Here is a 22,886-nt window from a genome sequence, read left to right on the forward strand (position 1 = left end):
CAGCCATGTATATAATAAAGAAAATAATTAAAACTTTACGGGTCTTAGAAAATGGGCGACATAAAGCAAAAAACATTTTTTTTATTTTTTTTTTACATTTCTAAATATTTTTTCACCACTTAAGTGAAAAAAAAAAAAAAAAAGCATGTTTGGTATCAGTACCATATAGTGAACATAGAAAATTGAAAAAAAAAATTACACTTTTTTTTTTGCCTATTTGAACGCACTTGGAATTTTCCTTCCGGTTTTCCAGTGCACTATGGGGTAGAATGAATGGCGTCATTCTAAAGTACAACTTCTCTTGCCATCAACAATCCTCCATACTGGACATACTGACAGAAAAATAAAAAGTTAGAAGGGAAGTTAAAATGAAAAACGGAATAATAGAAAAATTGCCCACGGATGAGAACACTCCTAGTAGCCTGCATGGAAAAAAAACTGCGGTCGTCTGAGCCACAAAAATGATTACCGGTAAGTGAAGTGTGACGCGGATGTGATCGATGCAGAATATTGTACAGACGGAAATTAGGGGGGGAATTCTGGGGTATTATCGTGGCCTGTAAATAAATATCCGTGCCGATATCTCGCCCACAGCCCACAGATATAACATGAAGGATCCATATAGAGCTATATACAGTAAGTGTTCGGCAGCCACGGGGATTTAGCATCTTATATAAAGGTCCTGGTCCCTCTGGCCGCTAGGGGTCAGTCACAGCAATACATGGCCGCTCTGTGTGAGCTAAAGTTCAGTGACGGGACACGGGAGGCCTCAGCCGCAACAGAGATCATGTGTTACCTAACTCCTCCCCTCCATGTGACCTCATCACAGGTCCTGGAAGGTACACATCCTGCCGCTTTTCACTCCTCCTATTTCCACTACCTGAGGCTCCGCCCCTTCCCGTGACGTCACCCATCACCGAAAACGCGCCATTCAGACCGTATCGTATACCTGGTGTGTGCGGCTCTGCAGGTGGAGGTATGTGCCGGAGATTCCCCATTACTGGGCATTAACCCCCTCAGTGCCGAGGCTGTTTAGTTGCTTTTCCATCTCTGTAGTGTAACAGACATAACTTTTCTATACTGAGTCGCTGACCTATGGAGCGCAGGACACGTGTCCCCCACAGTATAATCCCCCCTCCCTCCGCTATAGTGTGACTCCCGCGCTGAGTGCACCTGGGGGGATGGTGACGTCATTGTGCGTGCTGCGCCCCCTCAGGTGCTGCAGCTACAGGTGATACCCCGGATGGTGACGGTTGAGGCCGCTCTCTGCACAATGTTATGGAGGCTCAATGTCTATCTGAAGATAGAACTAGTTCTCTGTTGTAGTTGTATCTTGTTTACTGCTTTCTTTCATATTTCTGTTTGCTCCTTTCTCTGTTCTCTGGCTGTCCTTGCGAAGCATTGCACCGAGGCGTAGGAGCGGAATGGTAACGGCAAATGAGGTGAACCCGCCAAAATTGGAGTGATATCTACTAGTGGCTGTTACCACAGGGTCCATAACTAGTGCGTCAGGGTGCGCACGTCGGCGTAGTATTAAAGGGAACCTGTCACCCCGTTTTTTGAGATTGAGCTATAAATACTGTTAAATAGGGCCTGCGCTGTGTGTTCCTATAGTGTATGTAGTGTACCCCGATTCCCCATGTATGCTGAGAAAAAACTTACCAAAGTCGCCGTTTTCGCCTGTCAATCAGGCTGGTCAGGTCGGGAGGGCGTGGTGACATCGGTGGTTCTTCCTCAGCTTTACGTTGGTGGCGTAGTGGTGAACAAGCAGCGCGCGATCTGCGCTGTAATCCCTTGCATCGGTGGGGGCGGCCATCTTCCTGGGGCCGCGCGTGCGCAGATCGAGTGCTCTGCTGCACGGGGCTTCAGGAAAATGGCCGCGGGATGCCGCGCGTGCGCATTAGAGATCGCGGCGGCCATTTTCCCAAAGCCGAGATGCAAAATATCATTCTCTCCCTGCCCCCCTGAAGTAAAAAAGATGATGACTTCCACCTTTTCCTCATAGTTTGTAAGCTTGCGAGCAGGGCCCTCATTCCTCTTGGTATCTATTTTGAACTGTGATTTCTGTTATGCTGTAATGTCTATTGTCTGTACAAGTCCCCTCTATAATTTGTAAAGCGCTGCGGAATATGTTGGCACTATATAAATAAAATTATTATTATTAGTTTCTATCGCTGCACTTAGAGTAAGTTCACACAGGACGTTTTTGCTGCTTTTTTTCTGCAGCAAAACCTGATCATCTTGGCAGGAAAGAAGCTGTGTCAAAAACGCAGGTTTAGGTGCTTTTTGGTGCATTTTTTTATGCTTTTTTGTTGCTTTTTTTTCTCTTTGTCCATGCTAATGTCCTTGAATTTTCAGCAGCAAAAACGCAGCAAATAATGATACCTGCGTTTTTGCTGCGTTTTTTTCAACACCCATTAAAGTCATTGGGTGAAAAAACGCTGAAAGTGACATGCTCTATGTCCAAAAAACGCAGCAAAGCACAAAATACTGATCAAACAAAAAAACTATGTATGCATGAGATTTCTGAAATCTCATAGGCTTTGCTGGTATTGTAAAAAGCAGCTGAAAATTAGCATAAAGCAGCTGAAAATCAGCATAAAAAAAAGCAGCAAAAAAACGCCCTGTGTGAACTTACCCTTAAGGTGAAATGGAGGCCGCTTGGTCCTGCTCTGTGCACCTGAGGTGAAGGGGAGGCGGCCCGGTCTTTTTCTGCGCACCTGAGGTAAAATGGAAGCAGCCCAGTCTCTGTCTGCACGCCTGAGGTGAAATGGAGGCAGCCCGGTCTCTCCGTGCCTTAGTTGAAATGGAGGGGGCCCGATTTCTCTCTGTGCGCCTGAGGTGAAAAGGAGTCGTCCCGGTCTCTCTCTGCAAGCCTGAGGTAAAATGGAGGCATTCCAGCCTCTTTGTACATGGTCAGAAGAATGACTTAAATATAGCAGACTACAGATGTAATTGAGGAGGCTCTATTTGTATCAGAACCTTCACCATTGTATCTGTGGTAACTACTAATGATGAGCGAGTATACTCATTACTCGGGTTTCCCCGAGCATGCTTGGGTGGTCGCCGAGTATTTTGGCATGCTTGGAGATTTAGTTTTCGTCGCCGCAGCAGCAGCATGATTTGCGGCTGCTAGACAAGCTGAATACATGTGGGGATTCCCTAACAAACAGGCAACCCCAGCATGTATTCAGGCTGTCTAGCAATCGCAAATCATGCAGCTGCGGCGACGAAAACTAATTTGAACTGCAGTGTTGGAAAGCTTCTGAATATTTTCTCACGCTACAGTTCATAAGAGTTTATGCTGCCAGGGTCGCAGCTTCGGTGAAGGCACCGCTAGTCACCGAAGCTCCGTTCCCTGCATTCCATTCATTCCCCATTCTTTTACAGCCAGGAGCGGCCTCATTAGCAGTGCTCCCGATTGTAAATGTATTTAACCCCTTCCCCCTCTGAGGGCAGACCAAAGTAATTTTGGCCCTATAAACTGCGGCCACAGCCATCAGGGGCTTATCTACAGCCTTCTGTAATACTGTAGATAAGCCTAAACCCCCCGATATAACCTGAAAGAGAAGTTAAACAAGTGGGATTATGCTCTTCCAGGGGAGGTCCGGTCCGATGGGCGTCACAGGTCTGGGTCCAGCGCCTCCCATCTTTATATGATTTTGTCCTTTTCTTTGCTTCCTGTCGCAGTTCCTGCGCAGGCGTACTATATCTGCCCTGTTGAGGGCAGAGCAAAGTACTGCAGTGCGCAGGTGCCGGGAAAGGTCAGAGAGGCCCGGCGCCTGCGCACTGCAGTATTTTGCTCTGCACTAAACAGGGCAGATAATGTACGCCTGCGCAGGAGCTGCGACAGGAAGCAAAGAAGAGGACATTGTCGGGGTCGTCACGACAATACCCTTCATCCACCAGTCATTCCAAATCAGATTAGGAGCATGTTGGTACCGGATAAGAATGAGTCAGACACAATGCTGGTTCAAACTCATTGCACGCTCGTGTGTAACGTCACAGCAACTGAACTGTTTATTTCATATACATAACATTATATAGTCCATTGGGGGAAGGTGTGCAGAGGGCGGGGTTAGGCGGGGTTTAAGCAATGTATCTAGTATTCAGTCCTTCTGATTGGCTATGACATCATCTGATGAATCTTCCTTTGTCCACATCTTGTTAAGTTTCCATTTCTCCAGAAACGATACTTCAGCTTCAGAAACGAAAGTAGATTCTTGGCAAGTACAAAAACTAAGGCAAAAGTGAATACTGGCAGCCATCTTAAATACAGTTAAATTTGCATTTAGCAAGCAAAGGGAAAAACTTATTGTTTCACAGCATAAGAATATATAAAAGTACAAAAGAGTATAAAAACATATATTTTTACCTTGACAATCCCCCCTAAACACTAAGTTTTTCCCTAAAAGAAAGATCCTTTGAGACGGTCCATGTGATGGGGAAAGGGGAGGTGGATTTCTTCATCCAGACACCTCAGAAGCTCTCCCCTTGTGAGAGGCCTCCAGGCAGCTGAACCCTTCACTAGCTTCACATGGAGTTCTCCCGCTGTCCCTAAACTAAATCTCTTTGCATCATCTGAGAGTAAGGGGTTTTGTCTAACATCTTGAGGGGGCGTACTTAGAGATTTCCCCTGGATCAGTGCCATCGCACTCTGGTGGGTCTACTTCTTGGTTGGGGAAGGTGCCAGTCGGAGTTACCTCAGTGATAATCTTTTTATACAGGGGAATAACACAACAGAGGATTATCGATCCAACTACAAGAAGGGCAATCAGTACCAGACAAGCTTGTTGGAGGAATCCTTTGAGCCCACCCAACCAACCGGAAAAGAAAGATGTGTCTACTCCAGCATTAGTTTTTAATTCTGCTGCTAACCCATTTATCTTTTTGAGAGCTATCATGGTCTTTCCATTTACCCCAGAGTTCTGAGGGATATAGGTACAACACTCCTCTCCCACCATCCCACAGACTCCTCCTTTCTCAGCTAAGATCATATCAAGGACTAGTCGGTTTTGGAGGGTCATTCTAGTGTTAGGGCGCAACTCCTCATCTATACCCTGCAAAGCATCACAAGTAAAATTGACAAACCTTTGTTCACTGTAATATGTGTAATTGATCCAATCAACATTCTTATTAATCTGCACCTGTGGATTAAAGAAGCAAAGCCAACATAGATCTGGTTCTGGGCTTTAAATTGGTCAGGCACCCCCCTTGGCACTCCAATGCCATCGACATATAACAATGGATCTTCTTCATAACTCATGTGGAGCTGATCGAGACTTCTCCTCTTTCTGGTATATTCATCAGGAGTCTCCGGATCCCAAGGTAAAATCTTAAACTGCATAGCTAGTTTAACAAGGGTGCATTGACCTGTCCAGGCATTAGGCAACCTAGGACGGAGCTTACCATCTCCACATAACCAATAAATATCGTACATATACTGTGTATGTTTAGTTAGGAAATCAGTATCCAGGGAACTGTTCTCTTTGCAGAACCCTGTCTCGAAGACCCCTACTGGTGTACCTGTACTGTCGTGGGAATTATAGCAGGTATAATTATCAGCTAATACGGTTATCCCTCCTGGGACCTTTAGTTTAGGTGCTTCATGAATTAGTGAGACATAATCTGAGCAATCAGTGGGCTTTAAATCCTTCAACAGATTCATAACACAGACAGTGGTATTGTCATCAGGAAAAAACAATGCATGTGTGTATAGATGTGTATTCGCTGCAGCACAAGCAACATATCCTACAGAGATCTTCTGGACTCGTACATTGTATCTTACCCATTCTAACCATAAATTTTTCCTTGGGGCTGTTTCTGTTTCTATAGAGAAGACTTCTTGCCAACTAAGACCTGGAATGGGGATTACTTCGTTAACTATATTTTGCAAACGTTCACCTGGGCCTGTTTTAGCTGTACTGGTAACGGGGGCCTTGGTTGGTCTGAAGCTAATATCCTGGAGCTGTATATGGCCTAAATTCCCATAGTATCCACTATTAAACACATTATGAAAATATCTCCCCAGTACAATTGTTATCTCTGGTAACACATATATAATACTGGATAATTCCCTCTACCACCCGCTGAGTCTCGGGGCACTTGACTACATCGCAGAAATCAAATCTCCAGATATTTACCGGGGCCGTTAGGTTTACCCAGAGAATAGTGGCACCGGAATTCTTATTTACAATAGGGGCCGAGGAGGTAGGGGCGAGGATGGCCCCCAGCCTCAGGACCAAAAACAACAGCAACATTTTCCTTCGATCACCACTGTGACTAAGCGCTGGTTCGGTCTCTTTTGCAGTGTAAAGCGTAGATCCAGGTGCTCTTTCCTTCAAGTTTTACTGACATAGCTTTTCACGACCATAAAACCACCAGGCTTCAAATTGTGACCAGTGTCGGTTCCTGCTGAACCTGGAAGGGAAGAAAAAAACTAAAACATGGGTGTTAGCAACATTTTTACTAAGCTGAATAACATATTGAACAGCACGGTCAGTTTCTTCTGACAACTACTGAGACTGAAAATTTACAACTGAGAACCTAGCACCAAACAATATCTCATATGGGGACAGGCTATGTTTTGAAATAGGGGTAGTACGAATGTGTAAGAGCCCTGGCCATGGAGCCGTAGTCTCCTGCATCATTTTGGTCAATTGTCCCTTCAGTGTGCCGTTCAGCCTCTTAACTTTCCCACTGGATTGTGGAGAGTATGGAGTATGGAGGGCTACAGTGGATCCAAGCATTGTCAGAACCTCCTGATACACGAGAATGAAAGTCCGGGCCTTGGTCACTTTCAGCAACTTCTGGAACCCCATATCTGCATATAACTTCCATCACCAGTTTCTTTGCTGTGGTCTTTGCAGTCACGTTGGTAACGGGGAATGCTTCTGGCCAACTGGAGAACATGTCGACAACCACCAGACAATATTCATACCTTCCAGACTTCGGCAACATGATGAGGTCCTGTCGTCCACCTGGAGCTTTTGGAAATGATAATCGGGCTTAGCAAGATGCTTCGGGGGTACACGTTGAAGTTGACCGGGTTTGCAGATCTGACAGATACCTCGATATGTGTAGGCCCATGCGCCCACGTGGCAATAGCAGGGTACATCTGCTTAGGGAGACACACAAGTTGGTCCTTTTTTTTTTTTTTTCTTTCAGCGACCATTGTCCATACGTGCTCCATCAGCTTTCCACTGCTTCACTTCTTCCTTTGGAGACATTCTCTGCATCGTCATTAAGCGGTCTCGCAGGGTCCGGCAGAAAACCTCAGACTGGCATAGATCATCAGGTTCCTGTAGAGTCAGTGTTTCTTGTAACTGTTTACACTGAGAGCGTGTGGTCACCATAGCTGGTATGGGCTGTTCAACAGGCAGGAGAGCAGCAGCTTTTGCTTGCATATCCGCAAAGGCATTACCAACAGTCTGTGGACTGTTCCATAGTACCGTGCTCCTTAACTTTGATAATGGCCACCTGGGTAGGTAATTCGATTGAGTCCATGAGGGCTTTAACAGCTTCAACATTCTTCACTGAGTCCCGGCAGTAGTAACAAATCCTCGATTGGTTCATAGGCTCTGAAATCATGAGCAATACCAAATGCTTACAGTGAGTCTGTGTATATTAGCCCGCCTGTCCTTGGCCAAAGTACATGTAGTAGACAGAGCCTGACGTTCTGCTTCTTGCGCTGACAGGGTGGAAGGGAGTGAGTGCAGCTCCGTGCACTACAGTGTCTTCCGTAGTAACAGCGTATCATGTGTGAAATCTGCCAAAATCATCACCATATCTTGAACAGTCTTTCAGGGCCTTGTAGAGAGGTAGCATTATGCGGGATGCGTCCGGTATCCACTGACAACAATAAGTACATAGTCCAAGAAAACGCTGGAGCTCAGTCACATCTTTTGGGAATGGAAGGGAGCTGACGGCTATTTTTTTTCTTTCTTCTGTGAGGTGTCTGGCACCCTGAAGGAGACAGTGACCCAAAAATATCACTTGACCAAGGCAGAACCGAAGTTTCTAGGCCGAAACCCGACAGTTCAGATCTGCCAGATACTTGCGAAAACTAACAGTGGCAACAATGGCTTCCTGCTCTGTCTGTGTACACAACAAAAAAACAAAAAAATTACCCACATACTGAAGTAACGTGACATAAGGATATTCTAACTGCCAGGGTTAGAGACACTATCCCCCCTATTTTTTTTTTTTTTTTTCTACAGGCATTATTGAGGGTGGATCTGAGCCTATCAGGGCCATCATAACCGTGGAAAGGGCATGTAAGATATACATCTCATTATACTCATCTACATAGGGGTTATATAACATAAATACCATCTGACCATCATCTTGGCTCACCAACTCTCTAGGTCTGCTCAGGTGCACTTATACGTCCATCATATTATCTTTGTCTGTATATTGGGAAAGGTTTGTTCTCAGGGTCAGCCAATTATTTTAGCGTAGCTAGCTAGTCAGAGGGCTTCCAGGGATAATACTCCTGTATCTGTCTTACACTACCTGATGTGGTTGGTTCTCTGGTGGTGGGGGTGACTAGATGACCGGTTGGGGGTGACATGACATGCTGGTCTACAGCTCCTTCCCAAAAGGATTACTGTCAGCTTACTCCCAAAATTAATATCCCCACTACCCACTATCCTGTGTCAGCTTTTTATATCACTACATGTGATCAGGAATCAGCGTAATTCACTTAGGTCAGGTTGCAGCACAGATTATACAAGTATTTCTTCAGTCTGGGTTTGTCTGACCGCAATATTTACAAATCCATCTGTCCTATCTTGGTCTGAGAATTAACATAGCGAGGGAGATTTCCAGACACAGGGTTAAAATGAATATTGGAGCGTAAGACTGGATTTGTGTAAGGGAGGGGGAGCTGGAGCTGAAGTCTTCTGCTTCTTGGGCCACTGATAAGGAAGCGAGCTGCGAGTTGTGTCCTTGAAGCTGCGAGGGGAGGGGGACTAGAGAGCGAGTGAGGATCGCTGCAGCTGCTGATACAGACTGGGTTAAGTTCTTCTGGAAACTTTGGCCCCCCTTTCTCTGGCCGGCAGCACAAAGAGGAGAAGTCAAAAAAAAAAAACAAAAAAACAATTTGCGCAGGGGTTCACCCCTCCCATCGGCTTCAAACACACAGATAAGAATTTACAGCATTCCTCAACACAAAAGAAGAAAAAAGAAGAAAAACAACGCAGCTATTTGACTCCCCCCTCCCATCGCGTGTTTCGGAAAACCACACAGAGTGACGAAATACAGCAGTTCTCAGACTCAATTAATTTCTACAAAACCTTCACACAATTCATATACCAAAACACCTTAGAAAAACCAATGGTTGAGATATTTTATAGCCAAACACGGGCTCTGCATCCTCTCATCCTCCCTCTCCATCAACCTTTTTCCATCCCTCATTCTTTATCCTCGCGCAACTCGCAGATGAGCTTGCACTTGTTCTAACAATCCTTTATCTTTCAACATGCCCTTTTTGCTCTCTATGAGATTGTGCCATGTAGACGGCTGCAATCTCCCTGATGAGGGCAATCCTACATGCTTGTACAACCTCTCAACATTCTTGACTGCCTTCTTGCCCTCCCGTGACTCTTCTATTGTCTTGACTTCCACAGCATCCTCATCTAACCTGTGGGGCACGGACTTCTTCTGCCATAAGAGACGTAACATGACTCACAGAATACTACGCCCTTCTGCAGTAGGCCGCTGACAGCGACAGCAACACGTGTGTCCTAACACGGAGCCTCGCGCTCCACGTGTTATGAATAAAGAGCCTCGCGCTCAATATTTTTCCCTAACCTGAACACCAGTGATTACAGTCTGTCCTGTCACGATATTCTAAACGTTGGGAGGCTGTCTCCTAGTGAGACCCCTCCACTGTGTTTCTGGTGGTCCCCCTCTTGGGACGTCTTAATTACCGATATGTGCAAGTGTGTGCAAGTGTTTCTGGTGGTCCCCCTCTTGGGACGTCTTAATTACCGATATGTGCAAGTGTGTGCAAGTGTTTCTGGTGGTCCCCCTCTTGGGGACGTCTTAATTACCGATGTATGTGCGTGCAATATCACAGAGGCTACGTCTCCTATCCCAATCCACAAACTTCTCAATCTTTCACTATCACTACTAGGCAACAGTCACGGGTAGGGTGGTTGAATGGAGTACAATGACCGGTGGAGGAGGTGTGGTGTACACGAGGACGTGCAGAGTGCGACGTCTCTCAGTTGCTGGTTCGAAGCGTGGCACGGGATCGCGCTCGGTCTCACCACTCGACCAGTCACTCCCCAGACCCAAGGAGACCACAGACTAACCAATAATGGCTGAAACACTAGCAAGTGTGACACATACATAGTATGTGATCTCCACTTACCGTGTTTGGAGGGTGATCAGTCCTCGAGGTCAGCCACTACGGGTGTCGTCCACGGACGTCCAGGCATGGGTCCAGGGGGTCTCGGATCGCGGGCCACGCCCCACGTTGGTTGCGCCAAATTGTCGGGGTCGTCACGACAATACCCTTCATCCACCAGTCATTCCAAATCAGATTAGGAGCATGTTGGTACCGGATAAGAATGAGTCAGACACAATGCTGGTTCAAACTCATTGCACGCTCGTGTGTAACGTCACAGCAACTGAACTGTTTATTTCATATACATAACATTATATAGTCCATTGGGGGAAGGTGTGCAGAGGGCGGGGTTAGGCGGGGTTTAAGCAATGTATCTAGTATTCAGTCCTTCTGATTGGCTATGACATCATCTGATGAATCTTCCTTTGTCCACATCTTGTTAAGTTTCCATTTCTCCAGAAACGATACTTCAGCTTCAGAAACGAAAGTAGATTCTTGGCAAGTACAAAAACTAAGGCAAAAGTGAATACTGGCAGCCATCTTAAATACAGTTAAATTTGCATTTAGCAAGCAAAGGGAAAAACTTATTGTTTCACAGCATAAGAATATATAAAAGTACAAAAGAGTATAAAAACATATATTTTTACCTTGACAACATCATCGCATGAAGATAGGAGGCTCCCATCGGTCCACATCGGGACCGCCCTTGGGTGAGTAATAATCTAACTTGTTTTTCTGATCTTTCAGGTTACATCAGGGGCTTATCTACAGCATTACAGAATGCTGTAGATAAGCTCCTGATGACGGTGGCCGCAGTTTATAGGGCCAAAATTAGTTGACAGATTCCCTTTAAATTGAGTGAGGCCAGACCTGTCTAGTTGGAATGTGGCCTGTTGTATGCATGTCGCTTACTTGTGCTCACATAACCTCCCGTTCCAGGCACCCGAGAATTCTGGCAGCATGCACTGCGCGATGTGAGGATTCACAAGTCTACAGTCACATGTGACTTCAGACTTTCGTACCAAACCTGGACAACCCCTTTTGCTCTAGCAGGCAAAAAACAGGTCAGATGGTTGTTAAAGTAGAAGTAGATCAGGTAATTTTGTAACTGCGGCGTCTTTCTGCAACGTCAGTCTGCTCAGAAAAATAGAGCCGTAGAAAGCTTAAGATAAGTGATCCTGGTGAATACTTGCCTTAGCCCAGTTGTGAAGTAAAGTTTGCCTTTGTATTCCCTTCCTTCTCCAATGCTCCTATTTTCGGTCCCTCAAAAATGCAGTGTCTTGCGGTTCCAGCGAAGTGAGTAGGATTTGTACAAATCTCATGCCCATTTCTTTCTATTGTAGCATAAACTCATCTACGGTGCATGTTTCAAATCCGCAGCATGTCAATTTTTCTTGCAGGTTTGCTGAGTTTTTTTGTGTGGAATTTCCCCATAAACTTGCATTAGGTGCGGATATTCCGCAGGTAAAAAACGCACAGGCGGTTTCATGGCGGAAGCACATAAAAAACGCATGTAATCCGCACCTTCATATGGTAATAAAATTTAGTCAAAGCTAAATACCAGGAAGTATTAAAATCATGACACACCAACAAGAGACAAAAAACACAGGGAAAAAATGCACCCCAATTCAATGAAAAAAAGGCAAGTAACCTAATATAAATATGTACAGAAATTCTGCAACATCAAAAATGCTCCAAAAGCTGATCCAGTGTCTTCCATTCCCTGAACTATTCTGCTCTCTAAGCCCCCTCCTATTGAGTAATAATTTACTAGATCCTGATATCTCTTCTCCTTTGTGTGAGGTGGATTTACCCTTTCCTCCCCTTCCGCATCCATCCTCTGTGCTATACCCTGTGCTCTATGGCCCATGCAGAAGATGACATAGAGGTTACCCTTGTCTCCATAGTCTTTCCATCGTCACTTCATGCCCTCTATAAATTGTAATACCACTTGTCTGACTTAAAATCCACAAGAGTCTAACTTACAAGTTAATAAAAAAGTGTGTCGGAAGGATGACAAGTTCTAGATGTTTTGTGAAAAGCCTCCACTGGGGGGGGGCTGTGAACATTCCCAGGGAAAACTGGGAAACCGCTTGAATGTGTATGCAAGTCGAGCAGATTTTGGTGTGGATTTTTGTGTGTCTGCTTTTGCTAGCTTCTGTGTAAACTGAGATATTATGGATTTGTATCCCTTGTCTTAATTTTGCTGACATCCTGCCACTTTTCATTTTTAATGTTCAAATGTTTTATGACCTGTGGACTGATCAATGTGATGGATTTTTCATTACTATTACCTTTTTCTTTATTTTGCGACTTCTGTGCTTACAATTCTTTTTAATAAAATTGTGTTATATCAACACATGACAAATGAAAATTTGGCAAAAATTTAGAAAATTTGGCAATTTTCAAACTTTGAATTTTTTTGCCCTTAAATCAGAGAGTGGTGTCACACACAATAGTTAATAAATACCATTTCCCACATGTCTACTTTACATCAGCACAATTTTGGAAACATAATTTTTTGTTGTTAAGAAGTTATAAGTGTAAGGCTGCCGTCACACTAGCAGTATTTGGTCAGTATTTTATATCAGTATTTGTAAGCCAAAACCAGGAGTGGAACAAATAGAGGAAAAGTATAATAGAAACATATGCACCACTTCTGCATTTATCACCCACTCCTGGTTTTGGCTTACGAATGCTGATGTAAAATACTGACCAAATACTGCTAGTGTGACGGCAGCCTTAGGCTACTTTCACACTGGCGTTTTTTGCCAGACGTCGCAATCCGTCGTTTATGGCAAAAAACGCATCCTGCAAAGTTGTTTGCAGGATGCGTTTTTGCCCCATAGATTAACATTATCGACGCATTGCGACGCTTTGCCACACTTCGCAACCGTCGTGCGACGGTTGCGCCGTGTTGTGGCGGACCGCCGGGAGCAAAAAACGTTAAATGTAACTCCGCCCCCCACCTCCCCGCACCTTACAATGGGGCAGCGGATGCGCCGGAGAAATGCATCCGCTGCACCCGTTGTGCAGTGCGTTAAACGCTAGCGTCGGAATCTCTGCCCGACGCATTGCGACGGGGAGATTCCGACGCTAGTGTGAAAGTAGCCTTAGAAGTTGACCAGCGATTTCTCATCTTTCCAACAAAATTTACATAATCATTTTTTTAGGGAACACATCACATTTGTCTTGAGGGGTCAGAAAGACAGAAAATACCCAAAAATGACACCATTCTAAAATCTGCACCCCTCAAGGTGCTCAAAACCAAGAAGTTTATTAACCCTTCAGGTGCTTTACGAGAACTAACGCAATGTGAAAGGAAAAAATTAACATTTAACTTTTTTCACAAAAATGTTTTGTTTACTTTAGACCCAAACTTTTTTATTTTCACAAAGGTATCGGGAGAAAATTGACCACAAAATTTGTTGTGCAATTTCTGCTGAGTACACCTATACCCCATATGTGTGAGATATCTGTTTGGGCACAACGCAAAATTGGCTGTAATTGAGATCTGACGTCATGTAGCATTTGGAGAGCCCCTGATGTCCCTAAACAGTAGGCAACCCCCCCCCCCCCCCCCCACAAGTGACTCCATTTTGGAAGCTAGACCCTCCCAAGGAACTTATCTAGATGTGTGGTGAACACTTTGAACCCCCCCCTTCACCGTGTCATCTTTGGAGACCCTCTGATGTGCCTAAACAGTAGAAACCCCTCAATTCTAGCTCCAACCCTAACCCAACCCTAACTGCAAAGAATGGGAAAAAAAATCAATTTTATAATTTTTATCTTAAATAAGGGGGTGACAATTATTTGGCTCACTGTGATTGGGTCTATCACAGTGATCAAAATGGACCAATAGGAAAAATGTCTAATTGCTGCCGGGTATCAGCAGGCAGATCTCGGCGGCCCACCATTTTTTTTCAAGGAAGAAGATGTGGAGGGCCAGGGGACGGAGCAGGAAGCTTCGGGGATGGCTGAGGTTACAGGGGTGGGGGCGGGGGCTCGGGATATGATAGATTATTTCAGAGGAGAGAGAAATGAATGGAAAACCAGACCTTTTTTTTTGTGAATAACCGCAATCAGGGGATGGTAACAAAAACTGACCCAAATCATGTTCTCAAGGGTTTCGGCTATCCCTGGTAACCGAGACCCCGGAGATTTTTAGACGCTGGGGGGCGCTATACACTTATTTTTCTGCGCCATTAAAAAGCGAGGAATAAACTCTCTAACTGTTACTGTTAAAAGGCGTATCAGCGGTCATTAAGGGGTTAGTTTAATTTTTTTTTGCGTGGAGGTGTGGTGACTGAAAAATAAAATTATTTTGATAGTTTTTTTTCTCTCCTTATACGATTTACCACAAGGGTTACTTATTTTTATATGCGGAAAATAAGTATTTGATACACTGCCGATTTTGCACGTTTTCTCACCTGCAAAGAATGCAGAGGTCTGTAATTTTTATCATAGGTACACTTCAACTGTGAGAGACAGAATCTTTAGGCTGTGTTCACACGTTCCGTTTTTTTTCGCGGTTTTTTCGCGGGTTTTCCCAATAAAAACGCTATAAAACCGCAAAAAAACCGCATACAATAAGCATCCCATCATTTAGAATGAATTCCGCATGTTTTGTGCACATGATGCGTTTTTTTCCGCAAAAAAACGCATCAGGCACAAAATCCGGACATGCTCTATCTTTTTGCGGTTTATTTGCGGATTTCCCACTCCAAAATGCATTGGGAAGTGTCCGGAAAAAACCGCGGCAAAAACGCGTCAAAATCGCGGCAAAAACGCACGCGGTTTTCTTGCGGATTTCATGCAGAAAATGTCCGGAATTGTCAGAAATTTTCTGCATGAATTCCTGAACGTGTGCACATAGCCTTAAAATAAAATCACATTGCATGATTTTATCATACTTATTTAATCCAATAAAATGCTAATTATTTTTGATACAATAGAAAAACAGAATTTAATATTTGGAATTAGAACCAGCGATCGTCTGATTGCTTATACTATGCTGAAGTAAATATTAGCTGAGCTTCACCAGAAGACCAAGATAGCAGTAGACCTGGAGCCCGGTTACCATAGAAGCACATTGGCGCCCCATCTATGGGTAATGGAAGTCGGTGGTGCACATGGGCAACTGCTTTATTTAAATGCCGCTGTCTGAGTTGACTAGCGGCATATAAATGGTTAGTTAACAGCAGTGGTTGGAGCTCAGCTTGGCTGCTGTTCGACAAATGCTGGCTTTGTTGTGTAGCCAGCATTTATTGCTTGTGACAACAACTCCCCTTCTGTGCCTTTCTTAACACTGCGACCTGAGCATTGACTCATGTGCATCATTTTGCGCTAAGGGTATAATGATCCCGTTCCAGGACTGCCTGGGACTCCTGTTTAGTTATTGTACTTAATGTAATCACTACATTAGCGGCCTAAGGCCTCTTTCACACTTCAGTCTTTTGGCGTCAGTCACTACCGACATAATGACGGATTGACGGATCCGTCACAATTGTTGCGAAAACGGTTCTAACGGATCCGTTTTTTTGACGGATCCGTTACTTGGGGGTTGTCTGGGAGAAGTATCTACTTTTTGGAGCATGCGCAATTGAAAAAACGGATTGGGGCGACGGATCCGCCGAAAAAACGGTTGCGGCGGATCAGTCGCCCATAGGCGCCCATTCTATGGAATCCGCCATTTCGGCGTTGACAAAAAACGTTCCAATGTCCGTCTATTTTCAGAAAACGTCCGCCAAATTTCGACGGATCCGTCGCATGGCGGATGGAACGGACGACCATCCGTCACAATCCGTCACTAATGCAAGTCTATGGGAAAATAACGGATCCGTCAAAAAAAATGACGGATCCGTTATTTGAGGAAAATGGCGGTTTTAGACTGACGCCAAATAACTGAAGTGTGAAAGAGGCCTAAGCAGTTCCAGTCCTTGCAGGAAGTGAGAATTCTCCTTCATATTTACTCATATCTCCAGAAATTGTATTCGTCTCTGAAGTTCTTTACGATTTTCCATCTTCACCCCATTTAGATTCCCATAATATTTGATCCTCTCAGTGGAGATCTTCTATTTAAGAGAATTTTCCTTATTAAGCCGTCAAGGATGGATAGGGACAAGGACAAGATGGTGGAGAGGATAATACACCTCATCCTAGAGATTCTCTTCCGGCTTACTGGAGAGGTGAGAGATTCTGAAGACGTCACATTAAATCATTCTTATCTATGAAAATTACAGATGGACAGAACTGGAGAGGTGAGGACTCTGGAAATGACTGTAGTGAGATTTTATTAATTTCTTTCCATAAACAGGATTACATAGTCGTGAAAAGGACCTCTTCTAGTGAGAGCTGTCAGGACCCTAGGTCAGAGGGATGGGGAAGAATCCTGAGACCAATCACCAAGCCTTCAACTCCACCTCGCCCCCTGATAAATGAGGACATCAATGACAAGAAAATCCTAGAACTCACCTACAAGATGATTGAGCTGCTGACCGGAAAGGTGACACTGCTGGGAATGCTGGGGCATAATACAGTAACGCTATAAATGGATTGGGGATGACAGTATCATTATATGTGTCAGGTTCCTGTAACGTGTCAGGATGTCACCATCTATTTCTCCATGGAGGAGTGGGAGTATTTAGAAGGACACAAAGATTTGTACAAGGACGTCATGATGGAGGATCCTCAGCCCCTCACATCAGCAGGTAATAGACAGGACTAAATACACGCGGCCTATAATTATTTGTATGTTAAGAATGAATTCAGTCTCTGTATGTGTTTCCTCCAGTTTTATCCAGTGAGACAACACCAGGGACATGTCCCCCTCTTCTTCCACAAGACTGTTCGGAAGAAAATAACATTGTTCCTCAGGATCTTCAGGTACATGGAGAGAAGGTGTCATATTCCCTATGATGTGTAGAAGACTGTGAAGGTTTTGTGTTTAGTCTTGTTTTATCCACTAGTATTGAGGCCAATTTATTAGAAACATTGTCCCTTTTATGGAGCTTTCCTACACTGTGTGCAGAATTATTAGGCAAGTTGTATTTTGATCACATGATACTTTTTGTACATGTTGTCCTACTCCAGGCTGTTCAGGCTTGAGAGCCAGCTACCAATTAAGTAAATCAGGTGATGTGCATCTCTGTAATGAGGAGGGGTGTTGTCTAATGACATCAAAACCTTATATAAGGTGTGCTTAATTATTAGGCAAGTTCCTTTCCTTTAGCAAAATGGGTCAGAAAAGAGATTTGACTGGCTCTGAAAAGTCCAAAGTTGCCAAACTTTTGAAGCGTGATCACCAAACAATCAAGCGTTTCATGGCAAATAGCCAACAGGGTCGCAAGAAGCGTATTGGGCAAAAAAGGCGCAAAATAACTGCCCATGAATTGAGGAAAATCAAGTGTGAAGCTGCCAAGATGCCATTTGCCACCAGTTTTGCCATATTTCAGAGCTGCAACTTTACTGGAGTAACAAAAAGCACAAGGTGTGCCAAGGTAAGGAAGGCTGAAAACCGACTGCCTTTGAACAAGAAACATAAGATAAAACGTCAAGACTGGGCCAAGAAATATCTTAAGACTGACTTTTCAAAGGTTTTATGGACTGATGAAATGAGAGTGACTCTTGATGGGCCAGAGGCTGGATCAGTAAAGGGCAGAGTGCTCCACCCCGACTCAGACGCCAGCATGTTGGAAGTGGGGTACTGGTATGGGCTGGTATCATCAAAGATGAACTTGTGGGACATTTTCGGGTTGAGGATGGAGTGAAGCTCAACTCCCAGACATTCCGCCAGTTTCTGGTAGACAACTTCTTCAAGCAGTGGTACAGGAAGAAGTCTGTATCGTTCAAGAAAAACATGATTTTCATTCAGGGCAATGCTCCATCACATGCCTCCAACTACTCCACAGCATGGCTGGCCAGTAAAGGTCTCAAAGAAGAAAAAATAATGACAAAGCCCCCTTGTTCACCTGATCTGAACCCCATAGAGAACCTGTGGTCTCTCATAAAATGTGAGATCTACAGGGAGGGAAAACGGTACACCTCACGGAACAGTGTCCGGGAGGCTGTGGTGGCTGCTGCACGCAATGTTGATCGTAAACAGATCAAGCAACTGGCAGAATCTATGGATGAAAGGCTGTTGAGTGTCATCATAAAGAAAGGTGGCTATATTGGTCACTAATTTTTGGGGGTTTTGTTTTTGCATGTCATAAATGTTTATTTCTACATTTTGTGCAGTTATATTTGTTTACCTGGTGAAAATAAACACGTGAGATGGGAATATACCGTATATACGCGAGTATAAGCCGACCCGTGTATAAGCCGACCCCTCTAATTTTGCTACAAAAAACTGGGAAAACTTAATGACTCAAGTATAAGCCTAGGGTCGAAAATTAAGCAACTACCGGTAAATGTCAAAAGTAAAAATAGATACCAATAAAAGTAAAATTAATTGAGACATCAGTAGGTTGTGTTTTTGAATATCCATATTGAATCGGGAGCCCCATATAATGCTCCATAAAGTTTACAATGGCCCCACAAGATGTTCTATATTAAAATATGCCCCATATAATCCTGCATAATGGTTAATAATGGCCCCATAAGATGCTCCATAGACACATTTGCCCCATATAATGCTTCACAAATGTTGATTATGTCCCCATAAGATGCTCCATACAGACACTTGCCCCATTTGCTGTTGCTGCGATAAAAAAATAAAATCACATGCTCACCTCTCCATCGCTGAGGCCCCCGACACTTTCAATATTCACCTGACTTCGTTCCGGCGCCACTCCATCTTCAGCGTCTTCTGCACTGATGTTCAGGCAGAGGGAGCGCACTAACCACCTCATCTGACCTGAGCGTCACTTCAGAAGACGCTGAAGACGGAGCGGCGCCGGAACGAGGAGCAGGTGAATATCGCGCAGCGCTCCCTTCCCCGTTATATTCACCTGCTACTGGTGCGGTGCAGTCCCTGCTTCCACGGCGCCGCAGCTTCTTCCTGTATTGAGCTGTCACCATTACCTCTCATTACAGTAATGAATATGTGGCTCCACCCCTATGAGAGGTGGAGCCGCATATTCATTACTGTAATGAGCAGTGCCGGGGAACCAGGGACTGCGCCAGGAGTAGGTGAGTATAAATAGACAGGCCCCGCTCCCCCTCCCCTGCTGACCCCTAGGTATGACTCGAGTATAAGCCGAGAGGGGGACTTTCAACCCCCAAAAAATGGGCTGAAAATCTCGGCTTATACTCGAGTATATACAGTATTTGGTTTTTATTAAGTTGCCTAATAATTCTGCACAGTAATAGTTACCTGCTCAAACAGATATCCTCCTAAGATAGCCAAATCTAAAAAAAAAAACACTCCAACTTCCAAAAATATTAAGCTTTGATGTTTGAGTCTTTTGGGTTGATTGAGAACATAGTTGTTGATCTATAATAAAAATAATCCTCTAAAATAAAACTTGCCTAATAATTCTGCACACAGTGTATATGTAAATTAGACTTGAGCCAGCTACAGCATGAAATTAAGTGTGATCTCAGCGACTTCGAATGAGACATTAGTCATCGGTGCCAGATTAGTCAGGGCCAGTATTTCAAAAACTACCAACCTTGTAGGATTTATATGTACAATGGTGTTAAGAGTATTCTGTAAGAGTAAACTCTTGTGCATGCCCTCATCATCTCCCGCCTAGACTACTGCAACACCCTCTGTGGCCTCCCCGCTAACTCTCCTGCACCACTCCTGTCTTTCCTCAACTCTGTTGCCCGGCTAATCCACCTCTCTCCTCGCTACTCCCCTGCTTCTCCCCTCTGCAAATCCCTCCACTGGCTCCCAATTTCCCAACGAATCCAGTTCAAACTACTAACACTGATCTATAAAGCCATCCACAACCTGTCCCCTCCCTATATGGCCGGCTTCACACTTGCGAGTTTTACGGACGTAAGAGCGCAGAAACTACGTCCGTAAAACTCGCAAAACATACGGCACAATTATTCTCTATGCCCCTGCTCCTATCTGCCGTATTAAACTGATCAGTATTATACGGCTTTCTACGGCCATAGAAAATCCCAGCATGCTGCGTTTGTCACCGTATTGCGCAAATAAAACGTCAATGAAAGTCTATGGAAGCCCCAAAAATACGGATTACACACGGACCAGCAGTGTGACTTGCGATAAATACACAGCGGTGTTAGTGAGAAAAGCCGGCAATTCAGTGCAGTGTACAGTAAAATCACACTGACAGCTTCCAGTAGAATAGGTAGAATAAATGATAAATGTGTACACACATATATATATATATATATATATATATATATATATATATATATATATATATATATATATATATATATATATACACAGTGGGGCAAAAAAGTATTTAGTCAGTCAGCAATAGTGCAAGTTCCACCACTTAAAAAGATGAGAGGCGTCTGTAATTTACATCATAGGTAGACCTCAACTATGGGAGACAAACTGAGAAAAAAAAATCCAGAAAATCACATTGTCTGTTTTTTTATCATTTTTTTTGCATATTATGGTGGAAAATAAGTATTTGGTCAGAAACAAACAATCAAGATTTCTGGCTCTCACAGACCTGTAACTTCTTCTTTAAGAGTCTCCTCTTTCCTCCACTCATTACCTGTAGTAATGGCACCTGTTTAAACTTGTTATCAGTATAAAAAGACACCTGTGCACACCCTCAAACAGTCTGACTCCAAACTCCACTATGGTGAAGACCAAAGAGCTGTCAAAGGACACCAGAAACAAAATTGTAGCCCTGCACCAGGCTGGGAAGACTGAATCTGCAATAGCCAACCAGCTTGGAGTGAAGAAATCAACAGTGGGAGCAATAATTAGAAAATGGAAGACATACAAGACCACTGATAATCTCCCTCGATCTGGGGCTCCACGCAAAATCCCACCCCGTGGGGTCAGAATGATCACAAGAACGGTGAGCAAAAATCCCAGAACCACGCGGGGGGACCTAGTGAATGAACTGCAGAGAGCTGGGACCAATGTAACAAGGACTACCATAAGTAACACACTATGCCAACATGGACTCAGATCCTGCAGTGCCAGACGTGTCCCACTGCTTAAGCCAGTACATGTCCGGGCCCGTCTGAAGTTTGCTAGAGAGCATTTGGATGATCCAGAGGAGTTTTGGGAGAATGTCCTATGGTCTGATGAAACCAAACTGGAACTGTTTGGTAGAAACACAACTTGTCGTGTTTGGAGGAAAAAGAATACTGAGTTGCATCCATCAAACACCATACCTACTGTAAAGCATGGTGGTGGAAACATCATGCTTTGGGGCAGTTTCTCTGCAAAGGGGCCAGGACGACTGATCCGGGTACATGAAAGAATGAATGGGGCCATGTATCGTGAGATTTTGAGTGCAAACCTCCTTCCATCAGCAAGGGCATTGAAGATGAAACGTGGCTGGGTCTTTCAACATGACAATGATCCAAAGCACACCGCCAGGGCAATGAAGGAGTGGCTTCGTAAGAAGCATTTCAAGGTCCTGGAGTGGCCTAGCCAGTCTCCAGATCTCAACCCTATAGAAAACCTTTGGAGTTAGTTGAAAGTCCGTGTTGCCAAGCGAAAAGCCAAAAACATCACTGCTCTAGAGGAGATCTGCATGGAGGAATGGGCCAACATACCAACAACAGTGTGTGGCAACCTTGTGAAGACTTACAGAAAACGTTTGACCTCTGTCATTGCCAACAAAGGATATATTACAAAGTATTGAGATGAAATTTTGTTTCTGACCAAATACTTATTTTCCACCATAATATGCAAATAAAATGTTAAAAAAACAGACAATGTGATTTTCTGGATTTTTTTTTCTCAGTTTGTCTCCCATAGTTGAGGTCTACCTATGATGTAAATTACAGACGCCTCTCATCTTTTTAAGTGGTGGAACTTGCACTATTGCTGACTGACTAAATACTTTTTTGCCCCACTGTATATATATATATATATATATATATATATATATATATATATATATATATATATATATATATATATAATTTCTTCAAGCGCTAGACAGCTTTAAGGCCGGTAACTCAATTACCGGCTTTTGCTTTCTCCTTCCTAAAACCCGACATGATATAAGACCTGGTTTACATACAGTAAACCATCTCATATCACCATTTTTTTTGCATATTCCACACTATGAGGACAACCAGCAGAGGGCGCACTCTTATGAACTCGAGCCAGGGAGCTTTCTAGGAAAGTTCCCACGATCTAGGAACAACCAGCAGAGGGCGCCTCACCGCAAATGCAGGTGAATATAGGTCATTGACCTACTTTACCTACATTCTGCGGGGTTTTGCAGACATGAGCAAAGTTGCATTAGCAAAGCTCGTGGCTGCAAAATATTTTAACCCCTTAAGATGGATTTACATCGTTGGACTTTACAGATCTCCAGAAGGTAAGGATATTGTTGGTTTATTATGTTTTTTTTGTTACAGAACGAGGGTCTTCAGTGATTGGATTGGGCGTTCAATAAAATATTACAAC

The 22,886-nt window shown here is 44.0% G+C and overlaps 1 protein-coding gene across 1 annotated transcript in view; it reads left to right on the plus strand.

Moving 5' to 3' along the window:
- Positions 1-909: 909 nt before the first annotated feature.
- The window catches only part of LOC138664149 (zinc finger protein 585A-like), a 122,878-nt gene continuing 100,901 nt past the window's right edge, over positions 910-22,886 (plus strand). Inside the window, exons 1-5 of the mRNA XM_069750591.1 lie at positions 910-976; positions 16,393-16,542; positions 16,671-16,859; positions 16,941-17,064; positions 17,148-17,239. Coding sequence (XP_069606692.1) covers positions 16,465-16,542; positions 16,671-16,859; positions 16,941-17,064; positions 17,148-17,239 — 483 coding nt within the window. The 5' untranslated portion in view covers positions 910-976; positions 16,393-16,464. The remainder of the gene's footprint in view (positions 977-16,392; positions 16,543-16,670; positions 16,860-16,940; positions 17,065-17,147; positions 17,240-22,886) is intronic.

Source organism: Ranitomeya imitator, chromosome 2 (assembly GCF_032444005.1).
Source record: "Ranitomeya imitator isolate aRanImi1 chromosome 2, aRanImi1.pri, whole genome shotgun sequence".
In the NCBI taxonomy this organism is placed as follows: domain Eukaryota; kingdom Metazoa; phylum Chordata; class Amphibia; order Anura; family Dendrobatidae; genus Ranitomeya; species Ranitomeya imitator.